The sequence below is a fragment of the Falco peregrinus genome, chromosome 1 (genome assembly GCF_023634155.1).
Source record: "Falco peregrinus isolate bFalPer1 chromosome 1, bFalPer1.pri, whole genome shotgun sequence".
Taxonomy (NCBI): domain Eukaryota; kingdom Metazoa; phylum Chordata; class Aves; order Falconiformes; family Falconidae; genus Falco; species Falco peregrinus.
Genome location: NC_073721.1, coordinates 100,551,694 through 100,571,538, shown reverse-complemented (window position 1 = coordinate 100,571,538; position 19,845 = coordinate 100,551,694). Strand labels below are relative to the sequence as shown.

At 44.0% G+C, this 19,845-nt stretch overlaps 1 protein-coding gene across 1 annotated transcript; it reads right to left on the bottom strand.

The window, feature by feature from the left end:
• Positions 1-369: 369 nt before the first annotated feature.
• PPP1R36 (protein phosphatase 1 regulatory subunit 36) lies at positions 370-15,442 on the bottom strand (the record flags this gene model as incomplete). The annotated part of the gene is given in 11 exon segments (XM_055791195.1): positions 370-509; positions 1,599-1,709; positions 1,797-1,986; positions 3,256-3,295; positions 8,176-8,280; positions 12,085-12,183; positions 13,077-13,100; positions 13,102-13,138; positions 13,260-13,381; positions 14,086-14,166; positions 15,357-15,442. Coding segments are annotated over 11 exon segments (1,035 nt in total), but the record flags the coding sequence as incomplete, so codon positions are not given.
• Positions 15,443-19,845: the final 4,403 nt, after the last annotated feature.

Here is a 19,845-nt window from a genome sequence, read left to right as displayed (position 1 = left end):
TGTAGTAAGTCGTGTCTCCTGGTTGCTTTGCTAATCCTTTAGAAAAAGAGTGTTGACATTAAAATCTATAATCAAATTCATCTGCAGGTGTCAAAGCACTTCCCAAAAAAAGTCAGTAAAATAATCTCAGAAATGGTGCAACAAAGGCATGGAGTTGAAGGAGGAATTGTTAGTGACAGAAACAGGCATTACAGTCCAGGTCTCCAATCACCCAGTCCAGGCCCTTGCGTGCTAAACTAACTCACCTCTGACAAATGAGTTAGGCTTCTTAAGATGCAATTTCAAAATTATTTTACTTAGCAATGTGAAACCATGCCACTCAACACAGATACCACTTCTGCTAGCTGCTCTGATTACAGTCACCTTCTGTCATTGCTCTTGGGAGCACAGTGCTCTGACTACAAAGCATTTCTCCAGATGGAGAAACCATTCCTTAATTCTTTCTTCTTGTTCTTCCTCTTCCTCCTCTTCCTCCATCGTCCCAGCAGGCATGCTTATAAGAGATTTAACTCACTACAATGAGCTCTAGTGATGCCCACCCTGTTAGAAAACATCCTTTTTTTCACTGCTTGACACAATGAAGCAAAGGAAAACAGGAGAAAGGGGGACAGATTTGTAATATTTCCTAGGTAAACCAGCAAGGAACCTTGCCTCCTTTAGCAGAAAATATCTGGTCTCCCCCAGGGAAAAACAAATAACCATGCTTATACCCCTCAGCACCTTGCACAGCATGTCATGTTTCTGTCTGGAGCACACAACACAAATTGCATACATCCAAGTGAAGCTCAGCGCTCCCTGGAAAATTTGGCCCTATTGCATATGAATTACATGACTTCCTGCATAAGCTATAAAGTCAAGATGCTCAGGATGCACCCAGCTTCCAAAGCATGCACAAAACAGTTACATGTGCATTTGTAGTAAATTCCACGCTCTCAAGAAATATCATGGCTGCATGGGAAATGGAATTCCTCTCATATGGTATACCCAGGCTTGAAAGATTTTGGTTTTATCATGAATCAGAAGAAAAGGTTCTATTTCTATTATAATCAAAATTATATTTTAAAAGTACAATGTAGTTAATAAAATCAGTTTTTTTGGAATAAAGTACATCAGTAATATCTGATCAGAACACTATTAAAAAAGTCAAGAAGTAAGAAATCAGAATGAATCATGAGAGGGGAGAAAAAATAAACATCCTATTTTGATTTTGAGAGGGTTTGATTAACTTATGTTAAAATTTATTTTAAAGCATAGTTCCTTTCCCCAGAAAACTTTTGAGTTTAAACAAAGCACTGTGATGGACAGTAGCTGCTTTGCCATCAGTTAACCAAGAGTATCACCTCTGCAAGTTCCAGGCTCTCTCAGGACATACTCTCCTGTTCCTTTCTAAGTCTCATAAGTCAGGCCAAATCCTGAGTCCAATGGCCCCTCTCCCAGTGAGGAAGAGCTAGCTGTTGGACATCCTTCCTCATAGCACTACCAAATTTATTTAGGCAAAGGAACAGCCCCTTACTTGGTAGTGAATGATTCTGAGAAGTCCAGCAGGCCATCACATATGCCAGGTCGAGGGTTTCTGCCCCAACAGCAGTGGTTCTAGGAGAGGTACTGAGCACTGTCCTTCAGTGAGGGCAGCAGTGTGCTGAGCACTGGTGAGCGCTGGTGAACCATGCTGTTTATGGAAGGATGCTTGGCATGGACTTTTCTTGGTGGAAAACAAATGCAGGTGTTACCTCAGTGTATTCGGACAGATCAGGTTTCCTAAGGACTCACCAATGTGTCAAACGTGTGCCTCAGATATGGCAAACACACTGTATTTGTATTAGCAGTCCACTCTCCTGGTTTCTGCAAGTCAGCATTGTTCCTGTCTCTTAAGGCAGGATTGAACACGTCAGAGCAAAGAAGCCTGCCAATTTCTTCCTGAATCACTTGGAAGTGCCTCTGTTTGAACACAAGACAAGCCATATAGCTGCAGAAGTTGTAGAGGCCCTAAACTGAAAACACAGGTCCCCTTTTTACTGGGAAAAGGCCCAGAGTCCTGCTGCATCCCAGAGTGCAGGTTGGTGTCACTCCATTAAAATGCCATTTGGCATCAAACTTCACCATGCGTGCATCAGTGAAGATTTTAAACCGTTTTTTTAAAGGTGTGCAGACAGATGAGGCTAGAAATGGAGTTAGCTCAGATGGATTTCATCTTGCTCAACTCTGACCAATTTGGCTTAGTCTTGCTGCTAGAAACTGAGGAGATACGCTGAGATCACCACCCAGATTCCCTCAATAATCAATGGAAAGAGACTGATGGTGAGTCATTCTGGGGGGGGTCCTCTCACACACACCTATCTCAAGAGGCAGCAATTCACCCTCTGGCTGAGCTGCTCTTTTCTGCACTGGCTGTCAAGGCAGCCCAAGGGCATGGTCTGACTGGACAGCTACTGTCTGGGCTGCTGCAGGCAGACAAGATGATCCCCACCCTCAGTGATGACAGTACAACCACAGAAAATATTGCTACCAAAAATGAACTCATTGCCTCTCACCTCCGCATGTCTGCTTGCTGATTAAAAAACCAAAATCTAGCTCTTCACTCCTATTTAACATTTGTGATCCCTGGCACAAGCTGAATCAACTCTCAATAAATGAAATCTCTGCTAAGCCTGTTCTTGAAAAGATGGCATTGTTGGGACTGCTGTGCATCCTTGGAATTCAATCCACAGACCCCTTATTTTAAGGAAAGGCTTCCTAGTTTATGAATTACAAAGCATAATTTGGGCCCAGCTGTTTTGTATTAATTTGCTGAATCCCTGCTACATAGCTGAGTCTCATAAATAGCTGATGGACCTGTATGTGGCAGGCCAGAATAGCTTATTGGCATCTAGAAATGTCGCCAAGGGCAACAGAAATAAAAGACGGTTGTAAAATTTCTTACCTACAGAGATGAAACTGAGGCCGATCATGAAAAGAAACCTACAGACCAGCCTTCCCAGAGGGACCTCAGGCTGTGGTGGGAACTGCCTGGGGTCCAAGAGCCACAGAGAGACTGAAACCCCTCAGCTGAGGGCTCAAGGGAAAAAGGCTTGGGGTGAAGGGCAAAGAGATAGTATTTTACAGGGACATCCAGGCCCTAGAGGTAAAGCTTTATTCTAGGCGTTCTGCCCTACAAGTAAACTACGGGGGGAACTGAAAAGCAAAGGATTTGGATGTGGGACATGCTCTGGGCTGACACTCAGTCACACTCTCCATTTATCTTTGCGTCTTTCTTACCTCAAAGAAGTTCTGATCTTTCTGCAACATTGTTTTTCTCCTAAGGCAGTGAACAAGAGCACAAAATTAATAGCAGCAGTCATCCTTTCAGTTCTCTGAACAGAGCATTGAATATGAGTCATGGGGCTATGCCAAGCTGGCATTTCACCAAGGCAATAAAGTTGTTGCTGGTCGATCCTCATTACCAGCATGTGGAGACCCACTGTCCAAGAGAAAGGCAGGACTTCTGCATTGCCTCAGAAGGAGAAAATGCAAAATATTGTATGGCTCCGTCAATTAAATCTGACAGAGAACAAAGCTGAATGTGATGAGTGGGTGAGGTTCCCCTGCTATGTTATCTAGACTGAGCTCTCTGCATGGGCCTCTCAAAAGTGGTCAGCACTGATCTAACCCAGTTCCCACTGAAGTCAATAAAAAAATCTCCTCCTGACATCACTGGAAAAGCAACAAGCAGAGTTACCGAGGGCACAAAGCCAGGGCAATGCTGAGACAATAAACTTGAAAACCAGGAAGGAGATGCCTGATGTATCTCCAAGAAGAAATGTAAAACAGGCCCAAGAATGACAAAAGGCCTTTGTTTAAGCAGCAGCAATTTGCCCAGTGGAAGCCTGAGAGATGCTCTTGCCACCCACTTCAGCCTGGGGATTCTCACACAAAGCCAAATGACTGTCTATCATGGAAATGGCCATTAAAGCAGAGGGTGACGAACACATCCCAGCAGCCACTCAGTTCTCTTGGAAATGGCACAACTCACCTTGATGGAAATGAAAGCAAATTTTCCCTGCTAGCCTACAGATCCCCACAGATCTGGCTTGGTCCTGCCAGATGTACAGGGAAGCCTGTCTCTGCATCAGCTCACCAACTCCTGATGTGTCCCTTATCTTCCTGGTAACATCAAGTGTTCCACACATCTAGGGTATCCCCAGCTGTCACGACCCCAGAAATGCCAATGCAGAGCAGATCATGAAGATAAAACCTTTTAGCCCTATCGCTCTATTTGCCAACTGCTGACTTTAATTTATTGATTTTTTGATCAAGAAGACCATGTATCTCCCTACCTGGCTCCCACCAGCCATAATCCTGCTGAAACGTCATATATTGTGCAAGGGAAAAAACCTTGACTGTGCAAGTTTGGCACGGCCATTTGCCAAAGCAGAACTCCCAGAACAACTCTGAAGCTTTTGATTCCTTATGATTTCTGGTAAAGCACAGTATTCTGTCTTCATTCAGAGTACCAGAGTGGAGAAACCTAAAGTGACCTCAGCTTCACCTTTCAATATTATATGGCTCATGCAGAGTCTTAGAACTAGTCCCTAGTTTAGCAGATAAACTTACGTATAGAATCATAGCATCATTTAGGTTGGAAAAGACCTTTAAGATCATCAAGTCCAACTGTTAACCCAGGACTGGCAAGTCCACCACTAAACTATATCCATGTACAGGCCAGCAACAGAAAACTATGCTAATAATTAGAGTAAGGCTGGGGGTCTCTACCTTTCTTTCTCCAAGTGCTTTCTTCCCTGAGGTGAGGTATTAAGCTAAGAGACCTGCTTGAAGTAAAGTTTCCTAAAATAAGTGTTGAACTAGGAGGCACCTCCCACGTCTAGGGCACAGTTGCTAATTACCTAGGAAAATACAGAAAGGGTTGGGAAAACATCAAACTTGCAAGAAGCTTCAGGACAGGACTTGTAAGAAATGTGAAAGAGTGAGCAAAAAGCATCATACCTTCTAGTAATGTAGTAATATTGATTTCTTAGGGCTCTGAGTGGGACAGGATGAGTTCATGCATAAAAGGGGACAGCACAGCCGAGGGCAAACCGTGCAGTAAGCGTGGGGTTTGGATGCAAGTTGATAGCAGCTTCAGACAAGAACTACTGCTGTGCATAGGGGCACACGGTGAAGAAATGCTTCCTGTGACATTTAGCAGCTCCCTCTACTGCAGCTGTGACTCTAATTGCCCATGGATCAAGCTAGCTTCAAGATCAGTAAGGGCTGGCTCGACTGTGTTTGTGCCATTGATGCATACAGCTTTGAGAACTCTCTGTATTTTTCCCATTATGACAAATGCCCATAAGGAAACTGGCACCACAAAAGGTTGCACAATCCCCATCAACTTAAAAGGAGAAAGCCAGACACACCTATTCCTTCCTCAGCGTTGGAGGCACAAAAGGACTAATTCTGACATACACAAATAACAGGTCTGGAAGAACTCTCTCAAATTCCAGTCTGGGACAGTATCAAGATAGGATTTTAATGCTGCATTTTACAAATCATGTAAATTGTTAAGATGAAGATGTTCTCCACCTAAGCCTCCCTTTTTAAAATTTCAGAAAAAAACTTTACATGAAAAATCAATCATTTCATATGAACACATAGACATTTGGCAGATTTGGCTGGGAAAACAGTTTACCAACATAGTATAAGATTTCATTAAAATGTTGCTATGGTGAATTAGAGTGAAAAGCAAAAGCTTCAACACCATCATGAACCCATAGTTGGTTTGTAAGAAAATATAGTAGAACTGGGGGTGGTACATTATGTGTAGTTTCTCAGCTCTTTAATCTAAACATTTTGCAGGTTAAAAAAAACTCATCAAAAGTAACCTTCCCCACAGTTTCCATTTTGATGATGGATCTTTCCCATCCAAAACCATGTGCGCTCAAAAAATTCCTAACCATCTTTTAGAATCAAGAGTGTTAAACAGTTCTGTCCCGTAGCTCTTGTATTTAGCAGTTCATATAATGGTCTGGGAGGATCCAGATAACATTTAAGGTTAAACTGAGTCAGCCTGGAAAAGATTATATTTATATAATTGCAGTATGGTATGGGAAGTGCCCTATACTATAACATGCTCAGCATTAGCCTAACTCTGAAGTCAGCTGTAGTCAGCTACCGCCACCCTGCTATGAGTAACTCCGTGAGGTCTTTCTTCATACAGCACCTTACATCATGAAGGCTTTAAGGCACAGCTCTTTTCTAGTCTTTCATAAAATCATAGCATGGTTTGGGTTGGAAGGGACCTTAAAAATCATCTAGTTCCAACCCCCTGCCCTGGGCAGGTACACCTTCCACTAGACCACTTGGTTGGTCCAAGCCCCATCCAACCTGGCCTTTGTGTTTTCACAGCCTGGACACCATCCCAACCCAGAGCCAGCCTCTGACCCCCACTGTAATGGAAATATTAAAGAACACAGTTTCTTTTTTCAGCTCTCTGCTCTCACTCCCATGCTGGAGATTTTTGGCTGCAAGACCTCTTGCTCCCCTCAGCCCTGCACATTCCACCCACCAGACAATACAAGTGAGTGAAGAGACAGTAGAGCTAACTAGCTGGGTATACAACAGGTTGTTTAATCTTTAATCCAGCTGCATCCAGTTCTTGGATTCAAGTTACTTTCTACTACAAGTTCCTCCAAGTCTCATTAAGTGCAGACATTAGGCCACCCAATAGAAATAATGAAATGCTGTCGTGACCCTCCCTGTCCAACCAGCAGGAAAGTTAAGAGGATGCCTCTGCTCAGCAGGAATCTGGGAGCAGGGATTTGGCAGAGAAAGCTGCTCCCAGGAGTGCTCAGTGAAATGCCTATGTGCCAGGATGCAGAAGGAACACATTCCTAATTCTCAAGGTCCAGCACCTTGTGGCATGGGGCATGCTAAAATGAAAGCCCTGTTGGGACAGCAATTTCAGCTCCCTTTTAACTCCATCATTTCACAGGTTACCTTCTCCTCTTAATTAGAAGGAAACCAAGGTTGCCCCACCCCAGACAGGAGCAAGGTTACCTGGAGATGTGTTGCAGGAAGGCAGGTGAATGTTTGTGACTCCTCTGGGGGACTGGCAGCAGTTTCACACCGAGTGACTGAAAAAAATGCCTGATACCATTCTGAGAAGATCCCATGGGACTGAGGTGCTGGGTGGGGACTGCCAGGAAAACGAAACATTGTGCAGGAACATACATGGCTGAGGAAAGAGTCCCTAACACTAGCACAGTGCATGATGTCTCTCCATCCACTGACCATTTTTTGTGGTGCTTAGTTGCCAGCTCGGGTTAAAATACAGCACCCTCACCTCTGTTTAAACTCCCCTTTTCTTGTCCTCATCATTCCCTTGGTTTCTCTGCCTTTTCACTCTCCCATCCTCTCCTGCCTTCATCAGTTTCTTTTTAAATTCCCACTATGAGTCCTTCTCCCCTTTCAGTTCATTGCTGGGAGCATTGCATTTAAAGAGCAGTTGGTCTCCACCACTCTGAAAAAAAACATGCACCATCTTCCCTGCTCAGAGGTAGGAGTCCTCCTCTTCCAATGCCCAAGCAGACCTCTTCTTGTCTCTACCCCCTTCACTTGTTGGCCATTGGGAAGATGGTCTCCTTCACTTGCTGACCTAGTCTTACGCTATCTCAGACTTGGCATAACAGAAAATTAATGCAGGGATCAGTGGCAAGCAATAGGTACGTAACCATCTGCTTTCAAGATTTAGTTAAGTGGAAGTGGCAGGGGTGAGATCCATGGCTGGCACTGATTTTTGCCCTGCTGACTTTCATGTTGAACCCGTTAAAGTTTCTTGCTCTGTGTATCTAGCAAGGCCTCCACGTACCAGAGCTTTCCAGTCTGGTATCCAGAGCTCTGCTGCAACTCATTGTGCCCAAGTCAGCTGGCAACAGCTCACCAGAAGCACTTTTGGAGTCGGTTATGAGATGAGATAGAGCTGCAGGGAGATCAGGGCACTCTGAGACACTTCTCTGTCTCAGGTCCCTGAGCCCTGCCTGGCTCCTTGGTTCACAAGACGTTTATTACCCTGGGCCTTCACTTGTGCCACCTGGCAGAGGCTTTGGCCCTGGCTGCCGTAGCCCTTGACATAGCAAGAGTCCCCAGAAGGGACGGGCTTACTCTCCACCAGGCCTGTGGTGCTGCTGTGCCATGCCTCACCTGAGGACACAGTTACAGGTACACTCTGGCAAGGTGAACCCTGGCCACCCTAACTTCGCCAGCACATCATCCATGTCTTTCTTCTCTAAAAATATCATAGTCTTGCTTAAAACAAAATGGGAAAAAAAGTTTAGGAAAGGTGTTCTGGACAGAAGGGATGCTAGGAAGACTGGCTGTTCCTGAGAAGTAACACAATTTTTGTGTTACTGATTACAAAATTGTGTTCAGGCACACAAACCACCATGCTGGGTGGCACCGCTGTCAGGGGACCCTCCGCAGCCCAGCCGGGCTGAGGCACTTCCAGCGCAGCTCGGCAGCACTGGTGGGGCCGCAGGGCCTGGGCCCAGACAGCCTCTCTTGCCCCACACAGCTGTAAGCTGCATGCCCACAGCCCATCAGATTGCCATCTTTGATCCTGCATACTTGTGAGCCCTTTCTGCAGCCTGCATGAGAGCCCTGGAGGTGCATTTAAACATCTCCAGGCGCAGGCTCTGTCCTGGGGCGGCCTGGAGCTGCAGGTCTGGCTCACTCAGAGGCAGCACTTACTCCTCTGCAAAAAGGCACACGAGGTGCTTGTGGGACCGCCTCTAAACAAGAACGGCTGCCACCGCAAGCCTGTATTTTAAACCAGCTCAGATCAAACACTAAGGAAATGCCAAACCAAAGAGTTTTCTATTTCCTCGGCTTCCCCTGTAATCCACCCGGCTGTCTGCCAGGGCCTGGGAGTGCTGTCGGCCTCAAAGTTACCAGCCTCCTTTCACGCTCAGGAGAGCTGGTTTTATCTGTCCTACCCCTGATGGCCTCCGGCCCTAAAGCTTCCTACACAACCCACCTTTAATAAATTAGGACAATTACTCTATGCTTCTCAAGGATAATTGCTAATAAAATTCAGCTGATTTTCCCCAAAAGACATGAAAGGGATGGAAGCAGAAACAGAAAATAAAGGGGAAAGAAAATGCAGGACAGAAATAATAGCCCTTTTTCCATTCATGTCTCATCCACTGCTAGTGAGTTTTTGCTCTTAGAGTCACATATTTCAGAGGTGAATACTCCCAAGCTGCCTCCAGTGGGGGAATGCCTCATGCCCACTGTTTTGGAAAACTGTTTGGTTGTTTTTGAAGTTAGTTACAAGATCTTTCTGAACCTCGAAAATGCCAGAAGAGCCTCAGGCTTGGATTTAGAAAGAATCAGCATGACATCAACAAAAGACAAAGGCGTAAAAAGTCAAAGATGTCCAGATTAATCCTGACCTTCTCTGACAGGAACCCCTTCCAATACTTTCTTTTCCAAAGGAAGTTTAATGCACAGAAGCAATGACTTCTGAAGGTAGGATGGTCTTAGGTCTTCTCTTGAGGCACTGTGGACACTGATGCTTCTACATGGTCTAGGTTCAAGACAGTTGAGGAGCTACTCAGGCCTGGCTCCCTGTGGACAAAAGGAGGCCCAAAAGATGAGTTAGGCATCTCTCATAGGCAGCCCAAATGGCAGGAACCCCAAAACACACAAACTAGGAGCAGGAATAACCAGCGCTGTGTTACCGGGTTATCACACAGGGTCTACGAGAATAGCAGCTCAGGGACTGCACAGCTGTTGGATGTGACTATCATGTGGGAACATGAGGCTGATAAAGGACTAGGCAGGTCACAAGCCCTGTCTCCAGTTTAACTGGGAGCAAATTATAGGTATTACTAACAAGAAACATGAAATGGTACAGGCGTGTCTTGCCTCCAGCCTGTCTCTACTCGTGGCACATAGCCAGTACTACAGAGGAAAGCAAAAAAGCCTCTGAACCTAAATTATATCTTGGAGGAAGGGGGAGGGAGTTTTCTTCCTGAGCAGGTCACCAGCAACAGCCCTGAGCGTGGGATTTATGTCAGATAGATATAGGAAAATAAATGGCTATGCAGTCTTCTTTCACATTCTCTCAAATATGTAAACATATCACAGACCTAAGGATTCTTATCACAAGTGTAATTTTATGTCATTATGATTCTATTATGTAGTTATAAAATCCCTTTCACAAGCTCACAGAACTCCACCTTCAGAAACAAAGTAGTTTTCTTGGCTGCCCCCACTACTTCCTAGTGGAAGACCATTCTAGAACTTTGCTCCACAGGAGGGAAAAGACAGTCCCTGCTACATTTGGCATGAAATACAGCACATACCAAGTTCAGAATTAGACCAGGTGGATAATAGATGAAATGGGAGGTCTTGAACGTGGAAAGAAGATGCAGTATCTGAAAGCTCTTCACACTGTGATTAATACCTCCTGGCTCCTCCAAGTCAGCTAAGATGCTAAAACAATTAAGGATGAACTTCAACATTAAATAGGACCTAAAATTGCCTTTTGTCATTTTATTTCCCTTCCTTTTATTTATTCTTCAGTAGATCAATACCCTGAATTCCTGCTTCTGCATGGTGTCTCTTCTTTAAGCTTCTCTGATGTTAACACTGCATGCAGGTTATCCTGACAACCAAGCCACTTCCCTTCAGGGGATGTAATGAATCTAAATGAAACAGTATTGTAGAAGTGGTAAATCAGCATATGTTTCCCACCAAAAGGCAGGATTCATTCTGGGAGCACTGCATGCCAGAACACACTGATATGTCTCTCCGGGCAGGATTTATCCAGTGCTTATAGCTGATACCTACTAACCAGAGCCCCCTTGATCCAGGAAACATAATCCTATATTGCAATAGGTCCCAACTCCTCTTTGTTTCAGTCTGTTTCTGTATTTGCCACATCACTAGATGTTATGAGCCACACTGAGGTGTCATGACCCATGGAGGGGCCTTCTTGTCCTTTACCAGCTAAGAATGAGCGGATCATTTCACAAATTGCAGCCCAGAGCACCTCAACTGCATCTGACCTTTGTGTATGAAACTATGCTGATGGTTTTCTTTATTTATGAATTATTCCTTGCACAATGAAAGAAACACCTGTCAATCTATGGATGTAAAACAAATCAATTCCTTAAGGCCAGCAATCCTCCAACAGTCTTTTCTTCAATCCACTCAGCCCCACTTTATATCAAGGCTTCATAAACTGTGAAGTAAGTAATCACTAAGTGTTTTAAGAAAATGGTTAATCAATTCTTAGAGACTATTATAGGCTCCAGAAAATCATTGAAGTTTCTTGCAATCGTGGTTTGTAACTCTGCAATGCTCTCTCCCGAGGCGTATAACCCTCTAACACAGCAGCTCCTAAACTCTTCCCCTGGCATCTCAACTTCCACTCTGCAAGGCAGCAAGCATGGTCACACACCCTTACTTGGGAACTGCTTTCCTAGCATATATTCCTCATGTTGTAACATGTTTCTAGCACCTAGAAACGAAGTCTTAAAGCAGCGTGACCCACAGCACAAATTAACAACCAGCAGACTGAGCTGCAACTATTTGCTGCTCCGTATTGCAAGCAGCAATGACTGGATGCTAATGTTATTACTGGAAAATGGCATTAAGGGATGGTAATTCAGTCAGAGCACTCACATAGATTTAACATTTGTGGTAGTACTAATGATTTATTCAAATTGCAGCATTACCTTACGGAGCCAAATTGTTTGGTGACCCCATTGCAGCAGGACTGGATACAGCCAGCATCTTGAAAGGGAGACTACAGGGATCTATGCCATGTTAACAACAGTGCATGCTGCTAAGGGCAAGGATAGGGAAAAGCGGGGTTCAAACCCTCCCAGACAATCCATCTTTCTACATATTCAGAGGACCGTATGTCCTGTAGAGCACAGAGGACAAGGGGACAGGAGACACAAACGGTGAGACCCAAGGGGTTTTTCTCCTTAGAGAATCTCTAAGGAGACTCTCGCTAATTCTGACATGAAAGACTGCCCTGTGATTCCACATTTTCTGGGGAAGCTCTGTGTACTTCCACCCCTAAAGTCATGTACTCACGAAATTAAGGACCTGCATTTCTTTTCCATGGCAATTTTTTCCAGGTAAAAAGATAGGTAGAAGAGCAAGGCCATGAGGAACTCATCTAGTTTCTCATTCCTAAATGGAAGTTAGAAAGATCACTGTGAAGTCTATGGATTTACAGATATAGACCACACCATTATGAAAAAGAACAAAGTCTCTGCTCAAGGGCCTGCATTACACCGAATACTAGCTGTATGGCTGAGACCTATTCGTAGCAAGCACTCCACCCTACACTAAGACTTTGAAGGCTTTTAGAGAATTACTAACAGAGTCCAATAAACACACTGAGGAGTAGATTGAATTGAATATTACCAGACATAATTCCAAGAAGCATGTTTTCTGCACTGAACATACTAGAAGAGTGGCATTCACATTCAAAGGAAAAGGGGGACAACTCAGACACCTCTCCCCTTCTGAAAAGACAGCATGGCAAAGGCTCAACAAGGTCTAAAAGGCAATGCAGCCGCCGTATGGCCCTGGTGATCTCAGGGATATGCCTCTGAGATATAATGCTCCACCTACTGCCTCCTCACTTTTAGCCTATAGAGAAGTACTGCTGAGAAGTGACAGTACAAATAAAGAGCCCTGTAGCTCTGACAGGAATAGCAGTAGCACAGGAAGGCAGCCCAGATTTCCAGTCACGTTAGCATTACTGGTGCACCCAGTGCTGCAGATGCGCTGGCTAACGTGGAATTTAATTTTGAGTAAAATAGGTAACAACCTTTGGATTTTTAGGCCCAAGTTCTTGGCTTCCTTTAGGTAACAGAGTGGAAGGCTTTCAAACAGATGATAGGATTATTTCTCCACGCGTGTCGAGGACAGCATCTATTTGGTATTATTTCCCACTGAACCTCACAGATGAGAGATTTTAAACCTCTGATGTTTCATATTCTACTTCTCATACACCCTGGTCCCTCTGCTACCATCTACATGTACCTAATTCTCAAAACAAACTCTAAATGACATACCTCATAACTGCTGCAAATGATAACATGTGACTCATTTGCTTCTTTCAAAAGCAAAGCAGCACCTGAAAATATACAGAGGAGAAAACAAATATTTTATACAAAAAATTGCTAGTGTTAGTAGTAATAGCTTTCTAACTCACATGGGTGATGCCTTGCTGATATGAAACACGAGCAATTACTCACATTTGACATCATCCAACACCTCATATTCATGCTGTACCCACTTGGACAGCCTATGCAATTTTCCTTCTTTGTCAGCCAGCCTTCTTTCAGGGAGCATTGCACTGCAGTCATCTTGGAAGATGCTAGTGGTTCACCCAATACATAACATTTAAGGACACAGAGTTAATTCTAGTTTAAGAATTAAGATTATCAACCTGGTATGTACTCTCTTCATTGCACTCACTTTCAAAGGGATAGGCAGTGAAATGTGTTTGGCAGGTATCCTGAACTAACTTTCAACTATTATAACCACAAAACAGGCTGGAGATGTTGAGAGAAATAGGACATTTCACCTCTAAGGTTGCGTCTGAAGTTGCTCTTTTAGTTGCTAATATAATAAATTGCTACGGTTTTATTTAGATCAAAGACATTTTAAGTAATGGATGAAAGTCAGCTATACCATGTTGTGAATTTATAAAATTAATAATAATAATAATAATCATACTTTAATCTTTGAAGTGCCTTACACAGATGAATTAATTACCTCACAATACTCTTTAGAGCAGATGAGAATTATTACCTCGTTCTGAGAGATCTGGAAACAGCAACAAAGACGCTGAATGACTTTACCAAAGTCATAGCAGGCTAGTGCCTGAGCTAGCATTCAACACCAGGCATGTCTGGCTCTGTTTTTACATTCAGACCACTCATCCACCCTGTTGAAATGACAGCTGGCTTCCTGTTTCACATGCTTTGTTCAGGCATGATCCTCAGACAATGGAGGAAAATATTTCCACCCAAATGATCTCGTTTCTTTTTTCAGCTATGCTAGTCAAATTGAAATAACCTCTTTAATGTCTCGACACGCATTTCCTGAAAGTGAATATTTTTTCCTGCCTTCAAGTTTTCCTTTGCTGTGGGACTGGAGCTGAAATACAGAGTATGAGCATGCAGTAATATGAGTTTCAGTTACTAGCAGCAGTACAAAGAGGTCAATATCCCATGATACAAAAGCGTATCTATTTTGGCCTCTAATTGGCACTAAACAAAACATCTGGGTTGTGGTGAGGTCAATGTGAGACATTGCTTTCAAGAACACAGAAGCAAAGAGTAAAGGGACTTCCTCAGGTCCTCCTGCTCTGTCTCCTGCTGCCATACGCACTGCACCAGGTAAACCCTTTCAAGCAGTGTCTCAAGTGGCTTTAGAAAGATTTTAAATGTAAACTGTTCCATTCCAGAGCTTTTTGGGGGGATTATTGAGGGCAGAGACAGGCAGAGGTCACCAGGGAGCTCACACCTCTCCCTGGAGAGCTACCTGGCAGAGTCAGCAGCGTTCCCAAGCCCAACAGAGAAGTTGGTCGGAGCTGCTGAGACACAGACCATGAAAGGTGCCTGCAGTAGCCATGTGACCAGCAGAGAGATGAGCAGCCTGGCTCCACTGTGACAAAGGCTTGGAAAATGCCCAGAAGGGCAGGAGGCAGCAACAGGCAGCGTGTGGCTGACCCACTGCTGCCGTGCTCCACCACACTCCCTGCCCTGCACTGGAGAAGTCAGCAGCAGGGATATGGTTTGAGTGTTGGGTTTTTTTGCACCAGTGGTTTCAATGGCTTGATACAGTCTTAATCCACAGCTGCCACAGAGATTCAAAGAACAGTTACATGCACTTTGTTCCCTGCAGAGCTGCGGTTTCCCCAAAGTTCTACAGTCCTCTGGTGCTCACCATTGCACAGGGTCATATGTAACACCAGCAACAGGGAACATCACCCTGTGGACCTCCACCTATAGATTACCTGGGGTGGCATTTGGCCCCCGTATTCAGCACTGCTGCCCCAGCGCATGGTGCACATTTCTGACGTGGCAGGACTCACCACACACTTTCACCACCCTGCTGTAGTGGGTTTAGCTTGAGAACAGTATGGAGTAAATGCATATTTCTGATTTTCTCCATTAACATGATGCCACACAACAGCAGTTAAGGAGCTCCAGTCTCAGTTGAAAAAAAAATAATTAAGAATTTGTCCTGCAGTTGATATTTGGGTAAAACAATATTAGGTTCTGATTTTACCTTACTTGGAACTGCTGTATGAAGGCCTAAACCTGCATAATTTGAAGGTAAACATCATTCTTTTTTTTTTTGCAAAATTTTTTGTGTTTGTATCACCTTTCCAGTACCACACACCTGTAGTTAGTTTTATCGTCTTCAAGAAAACAGCATAGAAAGTTCATGTCATAAATCTATGCTCAAGTTCTCAGCCTAACAAAGAATTTATAATGCAAGCACTGTGGATAGGGGCCCGCTTTCTATCTTTCATCAGGCTGCTTTTCACCCAGGTTTTGTTTGTTGTTTGAACAGAAGTTGTCTGAAATTAAAGGTTGCCAGCCTAAGAAAGAAAAATGTGTAACCGTCCTTTTTTATGTCTTTCAGGTTATGAATAAATAATTGAAAGTTTGCTAAGGAACATCGATTGACTGCCAGTGAATCAATAAAGACTAAGAAATCAAATGGAGCCACGCATTAAACAACATATGGCTTTTATTTGGTTTTTTAATAATATTTATGTAATTGTAGTGACTAAGTATCAGGAGAAAGGAAACCTTTGTTTAAAAATGGAATACATTATGCACTTTCCTGATATCCTGAGAACTTTAAATATACACCAGCTAAACTGTTCAGAGGATACTGGACAAAACTACTAGTAACAGCATTTTACAGTATCTATGTATCTTTAAAAAATCCATACCAAAAAACAAATCCCTGGAAATAAATAAGAACTATTAGTCCTTTCTTAATTAGTGAGAGAGACTTGCAAACCCTTCACTACTATTTGCAGGTCACCTTTAAAGCAAAATTGCCCTTATTGCTGAAATCCTTCTGCCTATAAATTTAAACCGAGTGCAACTTCAAGGCTTTCTGTGACTTTTTGCCAGGTACCAGACAGCCAACCAGCCACAAGGCTCTCACAAACTCTTGCTCAACTTAATTTGGTAGTAGAGCACTGGATATGGGACACTGGAATAATTTCATGTCAGCAGCCAGCAGCCTATGCAATGGTTAGATCACAGAGATGAATATTAGGAAACCATGGCTCTAATCCTTTGACAAAAAGTGGTTATTTCAACTTGTCTGTTCTAGTTTTCAGCTCCAGCTTTCTAATACCGGTTTACAACTCACTGATGAAAAGGGCCATGCAAATGCTGTACCTTTTTGTTACACACAAGGGATTATAAGCCGTGAAGGCAAAATAGAAAAGGTGGTAATATGGCATAGCAAGGCCTACCAACACATCACAGGAAGGAGAAAATACAGTTCATGTGTCTTCAAAACACATCTCAGCTGCTTCTCACTAATACAAATGGCTGAATGAGTGTTCCCAGCCACCTTGCTCCCTGGCTGGGGCAGTGGGACAGGTCCCTGCCCTGCCCATGGGACCTCCCATGGGTCCCAGGACCTGCTGCAGAGGCAAATGTAAGCAGCAGCAACAAGATGGTCCTGGGAAAGGTGAGGAGACTAAGAGATAGCATAGTGCTTGGCTGGGGCACATCCAGGAGTGAAGGGGGTAAGGCAGCCACTGTTTATAGCAGTATGCTGGTGACAGTCTGCTGTCCCCTGGGAACTGCAGCTCCCAGCACATAAATCCCCTTTCAGCAGGCTCTGCACTGGCACTCATGATCTGTGTGCTCTGCTCCTTCCCAGCTTTGCTAAGAACCTTCCCTAGGTAACATTTTAGTCCAAGCAGGAAAATTCAGTGCTTTCCACACAATAACATCTCTGCAGGCACTCACTTGGGCTTACTGTGTTTTTGACGGTTGGGAGCTGCAGAGGTTTTCCTGGTTCCTGGCCCAGGGCTGGCAGCAGCGAGGGCAGCTGCACCTGGTCCCTCTGGTATGGGCATTAGTGTCTGTTCAGCACTCTGAATGTTAAACATACTTTCGCTTCAGACTTCACAAGACTTAAAAGTGTATCTACCAGGTCACAAGTCTGTGACACGACCTAGGTCCATAGGTGAGCAATCAGCTCAAGATTTGCAAGTTGCCCAAGGAAATAATTCCCCTACGCTAAGGCAGGCATGATTCTGAGGAAGAGGTTTTGATCTTTGGGATACTGTGAAGCATTTGCTTTTGCAAGTGGATAACCTCTCATAGTAGTCATTTGCAGTGGATTAGTGTCATGTATAACCAGGACCGCTTAGATCACACCCAAAATTGGTACAAGTTATATTGACAAAAGCACTTCTTGCCAGTAGAAGTCAAGTCCCCACAAAGAGTGAGGTTTCATGTTACAGCTAAGCCCGTCCTCGTTGCTAAGCTAATAGCTAGTTGTTGATGGAAGAGGCATTCTTGCTCCCATCAAAGTTTTCCCACCTTTGTGTTGATTATTTATCTTCCCTGTCCCCACAGCAAGGCGGCTCCCTAAACTGTAAAAGAAGTAATCCGGCAAAAATAAATTAGAAGCCTTCTGCTGAGTTAGCATTTTACATCAGTTCATGGTGGAATCCGAGAAGGGCCAGTGGAGATGCAGATAAAGATAAGGGGACAGGGGAAGAAGGCACCTCTCAGGAGATCAGGTCAGCTAGAAGGTGAAAACCAGCCCAAATCTGAGAAAACTTTGCTAGTACAGCTACACTAGGCCAGTTATGTAATTTAAAGAGATTAAAAGACCTGACCTAAGACTTTAGACAGGTCAGCTCAGTAAGACAGAAGGAATGTTTCCTGTGCTTTCAGCTCTTAAAAATGGCATCATTCATTTTTGCAATGGTTTCTAACTAGGGAAAACATTCCTGGAAGCAACACTGAGATGTTCCTGACTACATGGAAGAACAAATGGACAACACAATGTGGGGAAAGAAAATGTCCATAAAGCAACCTGGCCCTAACTTCCTCCCATATCCATAGCCTTCCAAACACTGCATCTTTTCTCCTGTAGGTACTCTTTAAAGGTTTATTCATGCAAACACAATCAGTCCATGGATAGCTAAGCAAGAATCTCAAATCAGCCTGAAAATTCAGCTCTGGCTCTGTTCTCTACACCCAGCTCTTTTTTTTTTTTGACAATCATATTGTGTATGTTGTGTTTCCAGTTGCTATTGCAGGCTGCCAAGTACATATCCATGACTTGGCAGCCAAGTTACATATTTAAGAGGATGAGAGAAGCAGGTTTGGGAATGACCTCAGATCTCACCCATGGTAGCCAGGCAGCACTATAGAAATAGGGTCTCCATAAGGGGAAAGGGGGAGGTATGGAACTGATGGCTCATCAGCTCATTTTTATAAAGTGGGGCTGTCACCAGCCTCAGGAGACCATTGACCCATCTTGGCTCCAGTAGAAGTTGTACCAAAAGAACTGGCAAAAGTAAAGGATGTGTTGCAGACACTCAGCACTACCTGTGCTGGCGTTCACGGTGCAGGAGGCAGGGGAGACAAGCCTTCAGCTGCACTAGAGTTGGGAGAAAATTGGCACAAAAAGCCCAGATGAAAGATGTAGAGAAACTAAGACTGAGAACTACCTACAGGGAGAACAACAGTGAATGTTAAGACTAGGACTGACAGCTAAGGACAGAGCCAGCTAGGCAGGCAGGGAAGGCCTAGGAATCAGTGCAGCAGATGAGAAAATGAAGACAAATTCGGAAGCAATGTGTGGAGAGTGAGACAGGATTAGCTCTGGCCCAGCACAGGGGCCAGGACAGGCAACAGTGTTAGGGGGAACCCCAAGACTGACTGAGTTACCAGGGCAGGAGACGGGATACTCAGATGCAGCACTGTACTACCCTTAACCAAGTGCTTGCTGGAGATCAGTTCAGCCCAAGTACTTCATGAGCTCAGGCCACAGAGGTGAGCACCAAACATCCCATCTGTGCTGAGGGCCCAAATGGGTATCGGTCTGGAAAAAAAAATTAAAAGCCTGGCATTGTGTTGTAAGAGTTGGAAGCTACAAAATGAGCAAGCCAGAAGATTACAAGAAGTGAAATTAAGGCGTAATGGTTGAAGCTGTTGAAGGCTACGTGGGAAACTGATTTCCACATGGGCTTGGGTCACAGAATGCCAGGCAAATCACTCCAACCCACATTCAACCCTAATGACCATTATTTGCATGCTCTTTTCTTTCTAAGCCAACAGCCTGGCTTCATGGAAGTCTGAAATGCGGACTCAGGATCCACAGCTGTGACCGAAGCCAATGGGAACTTTACTTTAACAGTCCAAGAAATGTATAATATTAAGCTGTCTGAAAAAAAACAGCTCCTTGGCATTTCCAGTGGAAAACCCCATAACAGACAGATGGCATTTGGCTTTTCCTGATTTGTTTATCACCTTCTTTCTGTGGAAATTATAGCCATCTCAGTGGTAAAAACTAAATGGCTAATGTTGTGAAGCACTCAGGATGTAATGTTGATGAGCTCCACAGGCAACATCCTAAGCAATAATTCTTCTCCAGAGCTGGAGCTGCACAACACATAGTAAATAAGGTGTATATTGAACTGGGAAATACTACTTCCCTAGAGCATACACTGCCTGTTGTGTGCACTGACTGAGGCAGGTGTCCTACAGAAGAAAAAAAAAACAAACACAAACCTGTTACTGTGTAATTAAAAACTGGATTATGAGGCATAAG